Source organism: Orcinus orca, chromosome 1, assembly GCF_937001465.1.
Source record: "Orcinus orca chromosome 1, mOrcOrc1.1, whole genome shotgun sequence".
NCBI classification, from domain to species: Eukaryota; Metazoa; Chordata; class Mammalia; order Artiodactyla; family Delphinidae; genus Orcinus; species Orcinus orca.
In genome coordinates, this window is record NC_064559.1 from 99,771,758 (window position 1) to 99,792,545 (window position 20,788).

Below are 20,788 nucleotides of genomic sequence, written 5' to 3' on the forward strand. Positions count from 1 at the left end.
TTGTAAACAACGGGGTTGGAGTAAGCAGTTACCCAAAAGAAGTGACAGTGTTTCCAGAAGTAGGGAAGGAGAATTGATCAGACAGAAACAATGTTGACTACAGCCGTACATGGTGTAAGAATCCCTGCTGCAACCCTTATTTGTTTTAGAATATAAGTAAAATTCTTACTTTAAAACAATACATTGTTAAAATTGTCTTTGGTGGTTTTTTTTTTTAAGCATACTATAATGAAAGTCAGTTACCATTCATCATTTTGTGCAGTGTTTCTGTAAATTTAGAGGAAATGAGAGATTGATTTAGTTTGTAGTGATTCCAGATTCTTTTGATGGAATCAGGGCAATTTTTTTACTATTGTTGTTTCCTTTTAACTCTGTTCAATGGAGAGTGACCAGGATATTCATACTGGTTGTGTTGTGGAAGATTCACACTTTTTAAAAAATGTGTATAACTGAACCAAAGTCTTACTTGCATTTTTATGTGAACAGAGTCATTCACTATCTCACTTTAATCCGTAGCCAAATTCATTGCTCCTATTTCTGGATCCCATGATGTCCTATCAGACTTAATTACAGACAACTTACAGAGCATATCTTTATTCTTTACCCTGTCTTCTAAGAAGAACTACTGTAAGATTTTTGTGTTGAAAGGATAATGCTTTAAGATAAATAAGAGAACATATAGCTTGTATGGAAATAGACTGAGTAAATATTTGGGTAGGTAAAGCCAGGAATAAATTAGGATAAGTGAATGAAAGAAAGTAAGTTCTCATATTTACCTTATAAAGCTATTAATAACTATATTGCATATAATTTGGCATTCAGTATTGAGTACTTTCTTTTACAAGGCAGTGTGTTAGGTTCTATGAGAGATAGAGGAAAGTGATCATTTTGTTAGGGAGTAAACATGTATGAATGGTGCCTGGTCCATTGTTAAATGCATTATACATTTCAGATTAATGAAGTTGAATGAACTCAGATGCACCATAAAAGTGGCATAAACTCTGTTCTAAGGTTTTAGAAGAGAGAGAATTATTGTTTATCATGACCAGAGATAGCAACATGAAAAAGGTGGTAATTGAGATGGACCTTTGAAAGATATTTGACAACAGTGACAAGAGAGGAATCAGATGGGTGGAAGTGACGTTGAGATAATATGTATTTAGGTTCTGTAGAATATATGCTCCCCAGAGTTTTCTCTTATATTTTGTATTATAACCATAAGGGTAATACGTGCTTAGAGTAAAGAAATCAAATATTGTGTAAAGAAAACTTTAAAGCCTTTCCTCATGATGACAGTTTCATGCCGCAGAGGGATCACTGATAATAGTTCGATGTGCCTCCCGTGAGAGTTTTCAAATATGACGTTACCTTTTAGTTTTCCACATTAATGTGGCAATAGGAAGAATTTTAGTCCTAAATTTAAATTCCCTGAGCATTTAGAAAAGACAGGTAACAAGAAGCAAATTGGTTTGAATTTTAGCATTTTTGTTCTTCTCCACCCACCTTCTATAGCAGAAGTGGTAATAAGCAATGCAATGCACAAACTTGCATGAAGGAGAAAAGGATGAAATTTGCAGCTGAGTCATTGACATATTAACTGGAGAGTCATTTCCTTAATAATCAACAACTGATGTATTATCGCATTAGTCTTCTGATAGGAGTCTAAGCTGCTAGCTTTTCCATCCCTTACCCCTTTGAGAATCTGATGAAAGCTGTTCAGCCACTTCCCAGAAAAATGTACACATCTACATACATGAAGTTTTTTTATGTCACTTTTTTGGGGGATTTATTATTCTCTTGAAGTTCATTTATTGACACTTCCTTTTTCTATCAACGCATTCAAGGTCCAAGATACCAAGGCTCAAAAATATCTGCAGAAAGGAGTGAACAGGGACAAAGATAATTCTATCCATTTTGTAAAAGTTTCAGAGAAATTCATTGTGTTGCTCTGTGTTATAGAATCAATTTGTTATACTGCTAGGATTAGAAACCAGTTTAATATTCTAGGAACATATCTCAATCAAAGAAGTCTCAGGGGACATTAAAGCATTTTTTAAATGCATGTGACACTTCATAAGCAAGCTCTGCATTTTGTCCTTAGACCTAAGCTAAGACAAAATATTGATAGTAATTAAGTCAGGTTTTCATGGCTTTATTAGGGCAGCAGCTTTGGTGCCCTGATTGTTATCACCTTGGTTGAAAGAGCTGAGATGCTGGCTGTTGAGGAGGAAAGGCCAGACAGAGTTGGCTGTCAGGGTTTTGGGATTCTGGGTGGTGTTTCTCATAATTTGTCCCTAGAATTTGAATCAGAATCAGGGAGTGTAGGGATGTATTTGTTGGATGGTGTTAAGATACAGATTCCAGGGACTTCCCTGGTGGTGCAGGGGTTAAGAATCCACCTGCCAAGGCAGGGGATGTGGGTTTGAGCTCTGGTCCAGGAAGATCCCACATGCCACGGAGCAACTAAGCCCATGCGCCACAACTACTGAGCCTGCGTGCCACAACTACTGAAGCCCACATGCCTAGAGCCCGTGCTCTGCAACAAGAGAAGCCACCGCAATGAGAAGCCCACATACCGCAACAAGGACCCAACGCAGCCAAAATAAATAAAAGAAAGAAAAAAGAAAGAAAAAGATACAGATTCCAGGACCTCACTCCATACCTACTGAATCAGAATCACTAATGGTTATCATCTAGGTATCTAATTCTTATATATCCTGATGGTTGGACACTACTGGTCTGGGAGAAATAAGAGTATGATAAGGGTTGATCGAGGAAATGGAATAATGGTTAGTGGGGAGGGTGAAAATCCTCTTTCTTTAAAACAGTATTTTTTTGTTTCCTTATTAGGATAGATTTAAAAAAGAGAACATAGAGCCAATGACTAGGATAGGTTTGGATCCCCAGATCTACCAGCTGAATTTTGTGAGTGCTGGTAAATAGGAAATGATGCTAGATATAGATCACAGTACCAAACTTTAGCCATATGCTGGTTTATTTTGGTAGTATTACGTGGCTAACCATTTTCACATGTTCCTAGTACCATCTGCTCTGCATATTATTAAAAGTGAGTCTCATTTGCAAAAAATAAGAGGCTGTACTAGAGGGGGGGTGGTGGGTACACAAAATTGAGATCAGCTGGGTAGATGCTGACATTGTCAATCAGTCAAAAAAGTAATTAGACCCAGAGGGCAGGTTCCACAATCAGGGTACTAAAAGCTAAGCAGAACTCAGAAGAAACCTTCCTAAATGATTTTTCAACATGTTTGCCAAATGGGTTCTCTGAGAACATTGGCTGACCCCCGTTTGTATGGTATGGACGGAAGCTGTCTATTGTAGTTCTTGCACCTAAACAGATGGGGGTCCAAACGTGTGTGCAGTATCCATATGTTATAGGCTTTCCCCAGAACTTATATTATTCAGCAACATTTGTAAAGAACCTGCTGTAAAGAGACTTACATAGAAAGTACTATAGAGATTACAAAGACAGGATTCCATTTCTAAGGATTTAAAACATTTTTATTGGGGGATAAACCTATAGATGGGTGAAAAAGGCTTCACATTTAAATAGCTATATATATACAATGCAGATTTATGTATTATAAACAATAAATGTTGAGTAAAGAATATCAGGTTAGATTGGGGTTTATCAGTACAGATTTTCCAGTGATTATGAATCAGAAATGTGTGTGTGGGACTTCCCTGGTGGTGCAGAGGTTAACAGTCAGCCTGCCAACGTAGGGGACACGGGTTCAATTCCTGGTCCGGGAAGATCCCACATGCCGCGGAGCAACTAAGCCCATGCGCCACAACTATTGAGCCTGCGCTCTAGAGCCCACAAGCCACAACTACTGAGCCCACACACCACAACTACTGAAGCCTGCGTGCCTAGAGCCCGTGCTCCACAACAAGAGAAGCTACCGCAGTGAGAAGCCCGCACATTGCAATGAAGAGTAGCACCTGCCCGCCACAACTAGAGAAAGCCCGCATGCAGCAGTGAAGACTCAAAAATTTAAAAAAAAAGTGTGTGTATATATTTTTATTTTTAATAAAAAATATTTATTATGAAAAATTAAGAAAAGAAAGAGTTCTATTCTTCAGTCTTTGTTAATTCTCTCTAGATATTTTCTGTGTTTAATCAAGCACATATTTATTTTTTTTTCGAAGAAAGAAATCATACTATACATATTGTCCTGCATCTGCAACTTGCTTCGTTCCCTTAATATAATTTAGACATCTTTCTATTGTAATACATATAGATCTCCCTCTCCTGTGTAATGGCTACATAGTGGTAAGGAATTAGTTATTCTCATTTTCTAGACTTTGTTTTTGCTTTCTGTTTTAATTCACTTCCTCAGTTGCACTAGCCACATTTCAAGTTCTCAGTTGCCTCATGTGGCTAGTGGCCACCGTTGTCGTACAATGCATATGTAGAACATTTCCGACCTTGCAGAAAATTCTGTTAGACGATGCTGACCTAAAGTCCCAGGAAAAATTTTGCCTTAATATAACATAACAATCCAGGGGCTTCCCTGGTGGCACAGTGGTTAAGAATCTGCCTGCCAATGTAGGGTACACGGGTTCGAGCCCTGGTCCGGGAAGATCCCACATGCCGCAGAGCAGCTAAGCCCGTGCACCACAACTACTGACCCTGTGCTCTAGAGCCCACGAGCCACATCTACTGAAACCCACGCACCTAGAGCCCGTGCTCCACAACAAAGAGAAGCCACCACAATGAGAAGACCAGGTACCACAACTAAGAGTAACCCCCGCTCACTGCAACTAGAGAAAGCCCGCAGAGCAACAAAGAACCAGTGCAGCCAAAAATAAATAAATAAATTTATTTAAAAAAAAAATATATAAAACAATCCATAATTGATTGATTCCTTCAGGATTTTTAGTTAGGAATCTAAAAGACATCATAGCATCAACATTAGAGAAAATTGCGAGGGAGAAAAATACCCATACTTCTATGCTCTGCCATTACAAATGTTTGTTATTTTTGTATATTTTTAGTTATTTCTGAGTTATAGGGATATAATATTTTTATGCTTATGAGTATTATGTGTGTATTGTGTTATACTTTTGTCATGAATTTGTTGAACATGTATAGAATGTTTATATTCTATATGTATATACTATTTTATACTAAGGCATCATAATTATAGTCATTCCCTAATTATTGGGAATTAGGGTCATTTCTTTTTTCACTATCAATGCGTTTGTATAAAGAGTTTTACAAAAATACTTTAATGAGATGCACTACTCTAAGTGGGTTTACTGAGATAAATTATATGTTCAGTTTTCAGGCTTTTGCTGCATTTTGAGAAATTTAAGTTTTGTTTAAAGGAAGGAGGGAAGGAACTTGGCTAATTGGGGAGAATAGGTGAGATGAGTCCGCCGTGGGAAATGATCTGTGCGCAGACGCTGAGGAAAGAAAGAATAAGTTGTTTAAAAACTTCAGAATAGGGAATTCACTTGCGGTTAGGACTCTGCACTTTCACTGCTGAGGGCTTGGGTTTAATTCCTGGTTAGGGAACTAAGATCCTGCAAGCCGTGTGGCACAGCCAAAAAATAAGTAAAAAATAAAATAAAAACTTCAGAATAAATGTGCTTTATTGGAGTAGATTCTTATGGTGCTGAACATCTTAAATTTTCAATAGAGATATGAGTTCAGAGTTGGCAATAAGTGTCTAAAACATTTTTTTCCTAGATGAGGCAGATGACGATGACGATCCAGAATATAATTTCCTGGAAGACCTGGATGAACCAGACACAGAGGATTTCCGCACTGACCGGGCAGTAAGAATCACCAGTGAGTCTGTGTTTATTATGAGTCCTGGTCTTGACTTCTCCACATCTACCTTTGTTTACTTTGCAGATTTCTGAGGTTGAAGTTTGTAGCCCACTCAAGACATTTAAGCTTCCTCTTCCCATTTATTTCTATAATTCTTTAAATTTACATATATATTCAGGAAGCCTATCAGTTACTCATTTATACATCCCACAGTCACGTATTGAGTATTTGGCAGCGATTGTACCAAAATGAATAAGACATGGCTTCTGCCTGGAGGATGTCAGCTTAGTAGGGGGATACAAACAGAAACAGGTGTAGTACCAAGTGATAGGTGCTATAATAATAGTTTGTGTATACACTAGTGGCCTAAAAGAGGGTTATACTGTCCTAATGTATGGTATGGGTTAGGGAAGGATTCACAAAATGGGATGTTTTATTTTAGTTTTGAAGGAGCAATAAGAAATTTTTGGTGAATGGGGGCAGAGAGGGATATTGCAAATAGAAGAATTCTGCAAACCATGGAATTATGAAACAATACATGTGTTTGGAAAATAGTAAGTAGTTTGGTTAAGTTGTATGAGTGAGTGGTGATAGAAGAGTTAAGCAGTGTTCAGTTCATGGAGAACCTTAGATCTGATTTTTGATCTGTCAAAAAGGAGAGCTCAGAGAGCTCAAAGCAGGAAATAAATAGGAACTGATTTGGATTTTAGAAATATCACTTTGATTTAATGCCAGTTTAATGTATTGATTTGGTGGGTAAAGAGAGCAAGATTGGAGGCATGGAAAACCATTAAATAACTTGGCTTGAGTCATTTGTTTAAAATTATTTCATTGCTAGTTTGCCAGTGATGGAAAACATATTTCAGGAACTGTTGATTTTTATTGAGGGTGTGCATGACCCTATACTGGAATAGTATACACAACATGGTGACGAGGTTATGAAGAAAGTTTTATAAGTATCCAAAAGTGTTTATTATGTACCTAAATAATGCAAATCTTTGTGCAAAGAGAATTATGTAAACACAATCCTTTAGGACTTATGTTCTGTTTTGTTGCTTTATTTCATCTTTCATGTTGTTCTTAAGATTAGAATGCCATTTCCTTTATGAAGATCTTCCATTTATTTTGGTATGTTATGACAGTTAAGGTTGCATTGAAAGGAAAGCACCAGGAATCAGAGAGAAAGTGTAGAAAGAAAAGGCTTGAGGATTTAGGTTTTGAGAAAATTGTGAAGGAGGGTCTAGGAAGGTATGAGAAAAAACAACAAAGCCTTGTGTCTCAGAAACCAAGGGAAGAGTCTTTCAAGAAGGAGCGAATGGTCCACAGTGTCATGTGCTGGTCATGAAACATTTTCTGTTTGAAGCAGAAAAGTAGGAGATTGCATTTCAATTCAGCTCTCATCCTGGTATACACTTGCCTTCCCTTCTTGTTTGTCTGTTACTTTCTTCAGTTTATAGATACAGTTGACCTTGAGCAACTCAGAGGGTAGGGGTGCCCAACCCCAGTGTAGTTGAAAATCCGACTAGAAGTTTTGACTCCCCGAAAACTTAACTACTAGTAGCCTACTGTTGAAGGCTTACCAATAAAATAAATAGTTATTAACATGTATTTTATATATAATGTGTTTTGTATACTGTGTTCTTAAAGTAAAGTAAGCTAGAGAAAAGAAAATATTATTAAGAAAGTCATAATGAGGAAGAGAAAATACATTTACAGTACCGTATTTATCGATACTGTAAGTTTATGTTATCTGTTTACAAGCTGAATCATCTGTCAGTATCTATATTAATATTGTTTTATATGATACAAAACACTGTAGATATATATGTTACAAACACTAGACAATGAAAAGTGAAAAAGGAACATTTATTTACTGGTATAAGGATTCATGCATTGATAATGAAGAAGCAGCAGTATGATGGCTTGATGGTAGTCTAGTGTAATTGATACGATTGCTTCACAGATCGCTTCTTAGTACGCTGGCCTGAATGGTTACAAAATTTTGTAGCCATTCAGCAGTACACTACTAAATTGTTACAAAATTTTTATGGCATACAGTATTACAGTCATATTCATGTACAGGATTGGAAACATTGTTACATTTTTTAAAAATGTGATAATAGGCTGATACACAGTTGGTAATGTAATTCTTTGAAAGCACAGTTATAAATCATTAATAAAACTAACATTATTAATTTTATTGATTATTAATTTTATATTAAATATCAGTCACTTTATGCCTATGTAAGGATAGGCTATACATTTCAAGTCTTGTACATGATGTTCTACATGATGAATACTTAAGCGATGATGATGATGATGACACAAAAACATCTCATACAATTCTTGCCATACAGTTATTAGATTTGTACACAAAGGTATATACACATACACAACAGATAAGTTTATTAACTGTAGGCATGATGATTATTTACTATTCATTAAGTCACAGTGGGTCATCATAAAGGCTTTCATCCTCCTTGTCTTCACATTGAGTAGGCTGAGGAGGAAGAAGAGGAGGAGGGGTTGGTCTTGCTGTCTCGGGGTGGCAGAGGCAGGAGAGGTGGTGGAGGAGGAGGGGGAGGCAGAGACAGTAACTTTATGGAAATACATTGTAATTTCTGTGTGACTTTTTTGCTTTTTCATTTCTCTAAAAATGTTTCTGTGTGGTACCAGTCCCTCTCCCACCATGTGCTTTGGTTTCAGAGTCCATATCATAGAAGTGTCCTTGTAAAAGAAGTCAAAAGCAGTCTTAAATAATCGGAACCCTGCTGCCTGATTGTCTAATGTCAGTTTGTTTTCTGACACAGCTTCTTCTACATCTTCTTCCTCATCGTCTGGCACTGTTTTGGAAGCACTCATCTTCATCACGTCATCTTTTGTTAATTCCTCTGGTGCAGTGTCTGTTAGCTCTTGAATTTCTCCAAGATTCAGAACTTGAAACCCTTCACCCCCATCTTTTTTTGGCCGTATTCACAGTCTGTTTCATGATTTCCTTGATTGGCTCTGTCGTAAATCTTGTGAAGTCATGCAGGACATCTGAACACATTTTTCTCCAGCAGGAATTTATTGTTTCAGGTTTGATGGCTTTCATGGCTTTTTCTTTAACAATGATGGCATCTTCAGTGGTGTGATCCTTCCTCCAGACTTACGTGATGTTCTCTCCATTGGGGTCTCTCAGTGTGGATAATCCTTTCCATAGAATATTGTGTGTAATGAGCCTTAAAGGTCCTTACGAACCCCGATCTAGAGGCTGAATTAGAGACATGTTTGGAGGGGAGTAGACCACTTAGACGCCTTCAGTGTTGAATTCATGGGGTTCTGGGTACCCAGGGGCATTGTCCAATTTCAAAAGAACTTTAAAAGGCAAGGTATTTCCTGACTTCAGGGACAAAGCATCGATGGAACCAATCCATAGAAAGGCCCTTCTTTTTGTATATCCAAAGACTGGCAGCTTGTGTTTATCTTTTCCCATCAAGGTGAGCAGCTTTATAGATAAGGGCAGTCCTGGTGGTAAATGCGACTGCATTTTCACAAAACAGTAGACTTAGCCTCTCCCTTCCTGCCTTAAATCCTGGTGCTTGCTTCTCTTCCTTACTAATGTCTTTTGAGGCTTTATTTTTAAAAATTTTTTCCCCTCCAGAATAGGGCACTTTCATCTGCACTAAAAACCTGTTCAGGCAGATATCCTTTCTCCTCAGTCTGGGAACTTGTCTGCTGCCTCTGCATCAGCAGAGGCTGCTTCTCCTGTTATCTTGACAGTTTTTAAGCCAAACCTCTTTCTAAAATTATCAAACCATCCTTTACTGGCATTAAATTCTCCAGACTTAGATCCTTCATCTTCCTTTTGGTTTAAGTTGTCATACAATGACTTTGCTTTTTCTCAAATCATATTAGAGTCTATAGGTATGCCTTTCTTATAGCAATCCTGCACCCACATAAAAACTGCATTTTCGATATGAGATAAAAAGGTATTTCACAAAAAGCACAAGGTTTTTGCACCTGCCAGCATAGCGACAGCTATGGCTTCATGAATTTCCTTTTCATTTTTTACAATGGTCCTTACACTGGATTCATTTATCTTGAAATGGTGGGAAATCACAGCTACAGACCGCAATCTCTGGTACATATCAAGCAATTCAGCGTCGTCTTGTAATGTCATGACTTTGCTTCTTGGGAGCACTTCCAGCACCACTAGTGGCACTTCGCATGGGTCCCATGGTGTTATTCAAGGCCTATGGTATTGTACTAAACTTGATGAAAAATACTCAAGAACCACAAGAGATCAGTTTTTCCTACAGTACGCAATTTGCTGGAGAGACAAACTGCTCAGGAGATGTTTTAAGCAGATACTTGCAACACCTGAGCTAGCAACAGGAGGTGGCTATGAAATTATTACAGAAGTACAGTATATGCCACAGTTAATTTTATGCAGTTATGATTTCATACTGCATCTTTATGTTTGGGTTTCTCTCAACTGTGAATGGTGCCATGTATGGTCTGTAAGTGTGTGTGTAAGTTTTGATAAATTTTAACTTTTTAGAGTAGATTTGTGTACATTTTATGGTAGTAAGTGATAAAATAGACTAGTATCTACATATAATTTATGCATTCATGACATACCTAACTTTTCCTTAAATTTATTGGTATTTCTAGGCTCTGTGGTTTGTCTGCGGGTTTTTTCAAATTGTTGCACATCCCCCCCCAAATTGTTCCACTATATTTACTGAAAAAATCTGCATATAAGTGGACCCATACAGTTCAATTCCATGTTGTTCAATGGTCAACTGTAATTTCTCAGGGAGATCCTCCTCAATCAGGATTGATCTTCTTGCTCCGTTATCCATACTATTTTTTTTTCACAGCTCACACACACACACTGTATTTTATTTTTACAAGAGATAAACTGACACCAAGCATTGTAAATGGATGACTGCAACAAAAGCAACAATGATGGCAATTACCAAACACAAAACACACTCATACGATGTCATAATATTGACATTCAGTCCAGTAAACCTCCACTGTAACAGCTCCTTTACTTTGCAGTGAAAATTGATTTGTATATTTTTTGCCTCTGAGTCCTTGTGGGATTTATCTTTTTTTTTTTTATTCAAACAGAAAGTCACGAAAATTGTAATCATCCTCATCAGTTCACTCAGTCCCATGCAATCAGTTTTTTTTTATCTTGATCTTTTGTTAGCACTTTTATGAATTCATCAGTTTTCCATTAGAGTTCTGAAAATGCTTATTCAGTTCAGCAGTATCGTGAGTTACCAGAAACCTGTACTTGTCAGTCTTTTCCATGAATTCTTTGAAGATGAAACGCTTTTATAGGAATATTTTTGTGAAAGCATCAGAGTACACCCAGAACTGTCTGTAAATGACAAAAGACTTAAAAATGACCACGGTTAAAGATTTGATGAAAGTTCATAATAATGCAGTTGACAAGGAAATTTAGTTATTTCGGAGGTATACATTTTAAAGTAATAACTAGAGTTATGACTTACAACATTATACCAGAACATATAAGATTCTTAGAAATTTCATGTAATGTCTGAAACATTTATATTAATGTATTTCCATACAAATAACCCAAAGAAAGTTTAGTATTAGTTGTTTTTTTTTTGTTTGTTTTTTTATACTGCAGGTTCTTATTAGTCATCAATTTTATACACATCAGTGTATACATGTCAATCCCAATTGCCCAATTCAGCACACCACCATCCCCACCCAACTGCAGTTTTCCCCACTTGGTGTCCATACGTTTGTTCTCTACATCTGTGTCTCAACTTCTGCCCTGCAAACTGGTTCATCTGTACCATTTTTCTAGGTTTCACATACATATGTTAATATACGATATTTGTTTTTCTCTTTCTGACTTACTTCACTCTGTATAGACAGTCTCTAGATCCATCCACGTCTCAACAAATGACTCAATTTCGTTCCTTTTTACGGCTGAGTAATATGCCATTGTATATATGTACCACAACTTCTTTATCCATTCGTCTGTCGATGGGCATTTAGGTTGCTTCCATGACCTGGCTATTGTAAATAGCCCTGCAATGAACATTGGGGTGCATGTGTCTTTTTGAATTATGGTTTTCTCTGGGTGTATGCCCAGTAGTGGGATTGCTGGATCATATGGTAATTCTATTTTTAGTTTTTTAAGGAACCTCCATACTGTTCTCCATAGCGGCTGTATCAGTTTACATTCCCACCAACAGTGCAAGAAGGTTCCCTTTTCTCCACACCCTCTCCAGCATTTGTTGTTTGTAGATTTCCTGATGATGCCCATTCTAACTGGTATGAGGTGATACCTCATTGTAGTTTTGATTTGCATTTCTCTAATAATTAGTGATGTTGAGCAGCTTTTCATGTGCTTCTTGGCCATCTTTATGTCTTCTTTGGAGAAATGTCTGTTTAGGTCTTCTGCCCATTTTTGGATTGGGTTGTCTGTTTCTTTAATACTGAGCTGCATGAGTTGTTAATATATTTTGGAGATTAATCCTTTGTCCGTTGATTCGTTTGCGAATATTTTCGCTCATTCTGAAGGTTGTCTTTTCGTCTTGTTTATGATTTCCTTTGCCGTGCAAAAGCTTTTAAGTTTGATTAGGTCCCAATTGTTTATTTTTGTTTTTATTTCCATTACTCTAGGAGGTGGATCAAAAAAGATCTTGTGGTGATTTATGTCAAAGAATGTTCTTCTATGTTTTCCTCTAAGAGTTTTATAGTGTCCGGTCTTACATTTAGGTCTTGAATCCATTTTGAGTTTATTTTTGTGTATGGTGTTAGGGAGTGTTCTAATTTCATTCTTTTACATGTAGCTGTCCAGTTTTCCCAGCACCACTTATTGAAGAGACTGTCTTTTCTCCATTGTCTATCTTTGCCTCCTTTATCATAGATTAGTTGACCAGAGGTGCGTGGGTTTATCTCTGGGCTTTCTATCTTGTTCCATTGATCTATGTTTCTGTTTTTGTGCCAGTACCATATTGTCTTGATTACTGTAGCTTTGTAGTATAGTCTGAAGTCAGGGAGTCTGATTCCTCCAGCTCTGTTTTTTTCCCTCAAGACTGCTTTGGCTATTTGGGGTCTTTTGTGTCTCCATACAAATTTTAAGATGATTTGTTCTAGTTCCATAAAAAATGCCATTGGTAATTTGATAGGGATTGCACTGAATCTGTAGATTGCTTTGGGTAGTATAGTCTTTTTCACAATATTGATCCTTCCAATCCCAGAACATGGTATATCTCTCCATCTGTTGGTATCATCTTTAATTTCTTTCACCAATGTCCTATAATTTTCTGCATACAGGTCTTTTGTTTCCCTAGGTAGGTTTATTCCTAGGTATTTTATTCTTTTTGTTGCAGTGGTAAATGGGAGTGCTTCCATAATTTCTCTTTCAGATTTTTCATCATTAGTGTATAGGAATGCAAGAGATTTCTGTGTATTAATTTTGTATCCTGCAACTTTACCAGATTCATTGATTAGCTCTAATAGTTTTCTGGTGGCATGTTTAGGATTCTCTATGTATAGTATCATGTGATCTGCAAACAGTGACAGTTTTACTTCTTCTTTTCCAATTTGTATTCCTTTTATTTCTATTTGTTCTCTGATTGCCGTGGCTAGAACTTCCAAAACTATGTTGAATAATAGTGGTGAGGGTGGACATGCTTGTCTCATTCTTGATCTTAGAGGAAATGCTTTCAGTTTTTAACCATTGAGAATGATGTTTGCTATGGGTTTGTCTTATATGGCCTTTATTACGTTGAGGTAGGTTCCCTCTCTGCCCACTTTCTGGAGAGTTTTTTTCATAAATTGGTGTTGAATTTTGTTGAAAGCTTTTTCTGCATCTATTGAGATGATCATATGGTTTTTATTCTTTGTTAGTATGGTGTATCACATTGATTGATTTGCATATATTGAAGAATCCGTGCATCCCTGGGATAAATCCCACTTGATCATTGTGTATGATCCTTTTAATGTGTTGTTGGATTCTGTTTGCTAGTATTTTGTTGAGGATTTTTGCATCTATATTCATCAGTGATATTGGTCTGTAATTTTATTTTTTTGTAGTATCTTTTTCTGGTTTTGGTATCAGGGCAATGGTGGCCTCGTAGAATGAGTTTGGGAGTGTTCCTTCCTCCGCAATCTTTTGGAAGAGTTTGAGAAGGATGGGTGTTAGCTCGTCTCTAAATGTTTGATAGAATTCACCTGTGAAGCCATCTGGTCCTGGACTTTTGTTTGTTGGAAGATTTTTTTTTTTTTTTTTTTTTTGCGGTACGCAGGCCTCTCACTGTTGTGGCCTCTCCCGTTGTGGAGCACAGGCTCCGGACGCGCAAGCTCAGCTGCCATGGCTCACGGGCCCAGCCTCTCTGCAGCATGTGGGATCTTCCCGGACCAGGGCACGAACCCGTGTCCCTTGCATCTGCAGGCAGACTCTCAACCACTGCGCCACCAGGGAAGCCCTGTTAGAAGATTTTTAATCACAGTTTGTTTCATTACTTGTGATTGGTCTGTTCATATTTTCTGTTTCTTCCTGGTTCTGTCTTGGAAGGTTATACCTTTCTAAGAATTTGTCCATTTCTTCCAGGTTGTCCATTTTAGTGGCATAGAGTTGCTTGTAGTAGTCTCTTAGGATGCTTTGTATTTCTGCAGTGTCTGTTATAACTTCTCCTTTTTAATTTCTAATTTTATTGATTTGAGTCCTCTCCCTCTTTTTCTTGATGAGTCTGGCTAATGGTTTATCGATTTTTATCTTCTCAAAGAACCACCTTTTAGTTTTATTGATCTTTGCTGTTGTTTTCTTTGTTTCTGTTTCATTTATTTCTGCTCTGATCTTTATGATTTCTTTCCTTCTGCTCACTTTGGGTTTTGTTTGTTCTTCTTTCTCTAGCTCCTTTAGGTGTAAGGTTAGATTGTTTACTTGAGATTTTTCTTGTTTCTTGAGGTAGGCTTGTATAACTATAAACTTCCCTCTTAGAACTGCTCTTGCTGCATCCCATAGGTTTTGGATCTTTGTGTTTTCATTGTCATTTGTCTGTAGGTATTTTTTGATTTCCTCTTTGATTTCTTCAGTGATCTCTTGGTTATTTAGTAACGTATTGTTTAGCCTCCATGTGTTTGTGTTTTTTACAATTTTTCCCTGTAATTCATTTCTAATATCATAGCGTTGTGGTCAGAAAAGATGCTTGATATGATTTCAATTTTCTTAAATTTACTGAGGCTTGATTTGTGACCCAAGATGTGATCTATCCTGGAGAATGTTCCGTGCGCACTTGAGAAGAAAGTGTAATCTGCTGTTTTGGATGGAATGTCCTATAAATATCAGTTAAATCTATGTGGTCTATTGTGTTATTTAAAGCTTCTGTTTCCTTATTTATTTTCATTTTGGATGATCTGTCCATTGGTGTAAGTGAGGTGTTAAAGTCCTCCACTATTATTGTGTTACTGTCAATTTTCTCTTTTATAGCTGTTAGCACTTGCCTTATGTATTGAGGTGCTCCTATGTTGGGTGCATATATATTTGTAATTGTTATATCTTCTTCTTGGATTGATCCCTTGATCATTATGTAGTGGCCTTCCTTGTCTCTTATAACATTCTTTATTTTAAAGTCTATTTTATCTGATATGAGTATAGCTACTCCAGCTTTTGATTTCCATTTGCATGGAATATCTTTTTCCATCCCCTCACTTTCAGTCTGTATGTGTCCCTAGGTCTGAAGTGGGTCTCTTGTAGACAGCATATATATGGGTCTTGTTTTTGTATCCATTCAGCAAGCCTGTGTCTTTTGGTTGGAGCATTTAATCCATTCACGTTTAAGGTAATTATCGATATGTATCTTCCTGTGACCATTTTCTTAATTGTTTTGGGTTTGTTTTTGTAGGTCCTTTTCTTCTCTTGTGTTTCCCACTTAGAGAAGTTGCTTTAGCATTTGTTGTAGAGCTGGTTTGGTGGTGCTGAATTCTCTTAGCTTTTGCTTGTCTGTAAAGCTTTTGATTTCTCCGTCGAATCTGAATGAGATCCTTGCCGAATCTGAATGAGATCCTTGCCGGGTAGAGTAATCTTGGTTGTAGGTTCTTCCCTTTCATCACTTTAAGTATATCATGCCACTCCCTTCTGGCTTGTAGAGTTTCTGCTGAGAAATCAGCTGTTAACCTTATGGGAGTTCCCTTGTATGTTATTTTTCATTTTTCCCTTGCTGCTTTCAATAATTTTTTTTGTCTTTAATTTTTGCCAATTTGATTACTATGTGTCTCGGTGTGTTTCTCCTTGGGTTTATCCTGTATGGGACTCGCTGCACTTCCTGGACTTGGGTGGCTATTTCCTTTCCCATGTTAGGGAAGTTTTCCACTATAATCTCTTCAAATATTTTTTTGGGTCCTTTCTCTCTCTCTTCTCCTTCTGGGACCCCTATAATGCGAATGTTGTTGCATTTAATGTTGTCCCAGAGATCTCTTAGGCTCTCTTCATTTCTTTTTATTCTTTTCTCTTTATTCTTTTCCGCAGCAGTGAATTCCACCATTCTGTCTTCCAGGTCACTTATCTGTTCTTCAGCCTCTGTTATTCTGCTATTGATTCCTTCTAGTGTATTTTTCATTTCAGTTACTGTATCGTTCATCTCTGTTTGTTTGTTCTTTAATTCTTCTAGGTCTTTGTTAAACATTTCTTGCATCTTCTCCATCTTTGCCTCCGTTCTTTTTCCGAGGTCCTGGATCATCTTCACTATCATTATTCTGAATTCTTTTTCTGGAAGGTTGCCTATCTCCCAATTCATTTAGTTATTTTTCTGCGGTTTTATCTTGTTCCTTCATCTGGTACATAGCCCTCTGCCTTTTCATCTTGTCTGTCTTTCTGTGAATGTTGTTTTTGTTCCACAGGCTGCAGGATTGTAGTTCTTGCTTCTGCTGTCTGCCCTCTGATGGATGAGGCTATCTAAGAGGCTTGATGGGAGGGACTGGTGGTGGGTAGAGCTGACTGTTGCTCTGGTGGGCAGAGCTCAGTAAAACTTTAATCCACTTGACTATTGATGGGTGGGGCTGGGTTCCCTCCCTGTTGGGTGTTTGGCCTGAGGCAACCCAAGACTGAAGCCTACCTGGGCTCTTTGGTGGGGCTAATGACAGACTCTGGGAGGGCTCACGCCAAGGAGTACTTCCCAGAACTTCTGCTGTCAGTGTCCTTGTCCCCATGGTGTGTTACAGCCTCCCCCCACCCCCCGCCTCTGCAGGAGACCCTCCAACACTAGCAGGTAGGTCTGGTTCAGTCTCCTATTGGGTCACTGCTCCTTCCCTTGGATCCCAATGCACACACTACTTTGTGTGTGCCCTCCAAGAGTGGAGTCTCTGTTTCCCCCAGTCCTGTCGAAGTCCTGCAATCAATTCCCACTAGGCTTCAAAGTCTGATTCTCTAGGAATTCCTCTTCCCGTTGCCGGGCCCCCAGGTTGGGAAGCCTGACGTGGGGCTCAGAACCTTCACTCCAGTGGGTGGACTTCTGTGGTATAAGTGTTCTCCAGTCTGTGAGTCACCCACCCAGCAGTTATGGGATTTGATTTTACTGTGATTGCACCCCTCCTACAGTCTTATTGTGGCTTCTCCTTTGTCTTTGGATGTGGGGTATCTTTTTTGGTGAGTTCCAGTGTCTTCCTGTCGATGATTGTCCAGCAGCTAGTTGTGATTCTGGTGTTCTCACAAGAGGGAGTGAGAGCACGTCCTTCTAGTCCGCCATCTTGGTTACTCCTCCTGATTATATCAATCCATACTATTTTATATGTCCTTTTTAATACTCATCTCTCTCATAGTTGCTTATTTATATCTGTCTCCTTCCCTAAACTGTGAGCTTCTCATGGGTTTTGTGTTGTTTATTGCCTTAGAGCTGGTGTTTTTCATGGGGCTGACAGTGTTTGCCAATCAACTAGTGAACTTTTCTGGGTTGCCTGAATGATGGGTCTTCCTTTCTAGTCATAGAGTTCTATGGTCATAAGTAAAAACTGGGATAGAATTTTAATTTTGTTTCTACCCCTTGTCGTCTTATGTTATCATGCTTAATTATAATCCCTTTAAGAGGACTTTTCTTACATGGATGATAAAAATTTAAAAATAAAAAAGCTTAGAATCACAGAGTTTGGAAAGCCTCCTGTGGTCACATATATTTTCCTCCCACTTAAGCGTTTGTTAACAGCTTCTCTCATGTGGCCTTTCAGTCTGTTTGGATACCTCCAGTGACAGGGAGTTCATCAGCTCTGCAGATAGTGTGTCCTACTCTTGAACACCTCTTCAATTAACATTTTCCTTATTAATTTTTTTTAAAATTTATTTTTATTTTTTGGCTGCGTTGGGTCTTTGTTGCTGCGCAAAGGCTTTTCTCTGGTTGCAGCGAGCGGGGGCTGCTCTTCGTTGTGGTGCGCGGGCTTCTCATTGCAGTGGCTTCTCTTGTTGCGGAGCATGGGCTCTAGGCACACGGGCTTCAGTCGTTATGGCACGTGGGCTCAGTAGCTGTGGCACGCAAGCTCTAGAGCACAGGCTCAGTAGTTGTGGCGCATGGGCTTAGTTGCTCCCCGGCACGTGGTATCTTCCCGGGCCAGGGCTCAAACCTGTGTCCCCTGCATTGGTAGGCAGATTCTTAACCACTGCGCCACCAGGGAAGCCCCAGCATTTTCCTTATTGAACCTGAATCTATCTTTTATATTTCTCTGTTTGTCCTTTGTTGCCATAAAATGTAATTTACTCCTAAGTGTGCATAGTATGTTTCTTTTTCTACATTTTTTCTTTATTATGCTAAACATACCGAGTTTTTTCAGTTCTCTAAATGCCAGGCTTTCCACATTTCAACCCCCAAATTACCCTCCTCTGGATTCTAGCCTTTCTTTTTAAGAAAATTCTCCCCCATGACATTTTATTATGAAACTTTTTGAACATATAGAAAAGTTGAAAGAATTGTACAGTGGACACCCGTATACCCACTACCTATCTTCTATAGTTAACTTTTCATAGATTTGCTTAGTCATGCACCTATCCATCTATGAATCCATTTTTTTAAAGCATTTCATAGTGAGTTGTAGATATCTAAACATTTCAGCATGCATATCATGAATTAGAACTCAGTATTTGTTTACAGTTTTTCTTTTTAGGTAAATTTATACACATTGTAGTACAGAAATCTTAAGTGTACCATTCAGTGAGGTTCGATGTGCCTCCTCTTGTATAACTCAAACCCCTAACAAGATAGAGATTTGTCACCCCAGAAAGTACCCACTTGCCCCTTCCAAGTCAGTCCCCACACCATCCTCCCAGGTGCGACCACTGTTCCCTTTTCTTCTATCACAGATTAGATTTGCCTCTTTTAAAACTTCATGTGAATGGAATCATAAAGTATGTGTTCTGTTGTATACAGCTTCTTTCACTTAGCATAAAGTTTTTGAGATTCATGCACATTGCTTGTATCATTAATTTCTTCCCTTTTATTGCTGAGTAGGATTCCAGTGTATAAATATACCAATTTGTTTATTTTTCATCAATCCGCAGGTGTTGATGGACACCTGGGTTCTTTCTAATTTCTGGCTATCTTGCATAAAGATAGCTCTGAACTTTCTTGTGCAAGGTTTTGTGGACAAATGCTTCATTTCCCTTGGGTCAGCTATTTAGGGGAAGAATCAGTGGTCATAAGGTAGCTGTATACTTAGTTTTCTGAGAAATTGCCAAACCTTTTTCCAAAGTGGCTTTCCACTTTACATTCTTTTTACAGTTCTAGTTGCTCCACATCCTCACTAACATTTGGATTTTAGCTTTTTAATGCCCTCTTAAGAAGGGCTTTTACAGAAATGATCACAGTCCTCTAGATAGAGCCTGAGACTGCTCTGATTCAGTGATATGCTTGCCTTCTTGGTTGTGAGCACTGTTTTGGAGCTACTGTGTCATATTGAACTTAAGGTCAACCAAAACATTGAGATCTTTTTCAGATTAATTGTTTCTGAGCCATGTTACCTTTTTGTGCACTTAAGAAACTGATTTTTGAAAATCCTAAATGTAAGACTTTAAATTTATCCCCATTATGTTTCATCCAGTTAATTTGAGAAAACCTAGAATTTTGAATCTGTCATCAGTTGGTCTGGCAATCCCTTTCAGCTTTATATCGTTTACAGGTCTGGTAAGTGTGTTTTCTGGGTGTTTTAGGTTGTTGATGGGATTGCTGAATAGTTCAGGTCCAAAGGTAGGGTCCTATGACACACTGCTGGAGACTTCTCTCTTGACTCCATTCAGTAGGATGGGCCAACAAACTATGCATTTATCTCATTATAAAATCATCTAGCTTACGTTTTTGTGTGTTTTCCCATTAGAATTTAAGCTTCATGAGAGTAAAGTCCTGTCATGTATCTAAGCATCTAGAACTAGGGATTAAGGCATATAGTTGGTGTTCAATAAATGTTTTTAAATGAATGAGTCAATGATGGATAGATATGAGGATTTTGTTAAAAGCCTTGCTGAAAACAACTTTCATTGAATTTTCTTGGAATTCCCCCTGTGGCAAAATGAAACAAACAAGTGCCAACAGCATACCGTTTGGCTTTTTTGCAGAAAAGGAAGTGAATGAACTGATGGAAGAGCTGTTTGAAACTGTGAGTAATGATCTTCGAATGAGAACTCAGAATAGTAAAAGTGGATTCTCCAGCAAGCTCTGTCCTTTGGTCTCAGGGCCTCTCTCTCCAGAAGGGTGGTGTGAACCAAGCCCATTCCCCTTTCAGTCCACCCAGGAGAGAATATAGTGACAGGAGATTTTTGCTAAGTAATAAACTTTGATTATCCATATGTAGGTTATTCTTTTTTTTTTTTTTTTTTTTTTTGCGGTACGCGGGCCTCTCACTGTTGTGGCCTCTCCCGTTGCGGAGCACAGGCTCCGGACGCGCAGGCTCGGTGGCCACAGCTCACGGGCCCAGCCGCTCCGCGGCATGTGGGATCTTCCCGGACCGGGGCACGAACCCGTGTCCCCTGCATCG

General features: G+C 38.3%; 1 protein-coding gene across 11 annotated transcripts in view; it reads left to right on the forward strand.

Annotated features, from left to right (window-relative positions):
- Positions 1 to 20,788, forward strand: part of GON4L (gon-4 like) — an 87,988-nt gene that overhangs the window by 35,648 nt on the left and 31,552 nt on the right. For all 11 annotated transcript variants that reach the window (XM_004284589.4, XM_033414626.2, XM_049701631.1 and 8 more), the window contains 2 exons: positions 5,714 to 5,815; positions 20,370 to 20,410. In XM_004284589.4, the coding sequence (XP_004284637.1) occupies positions 5,714 to 5,815; positions 20,370 to 20,410 (143 nt within the window). The remainder of the gene's footprint in view (positions 1 to 5,713; positions 5,816 to 20,369; positions 20,411 to 20,788) is intronic.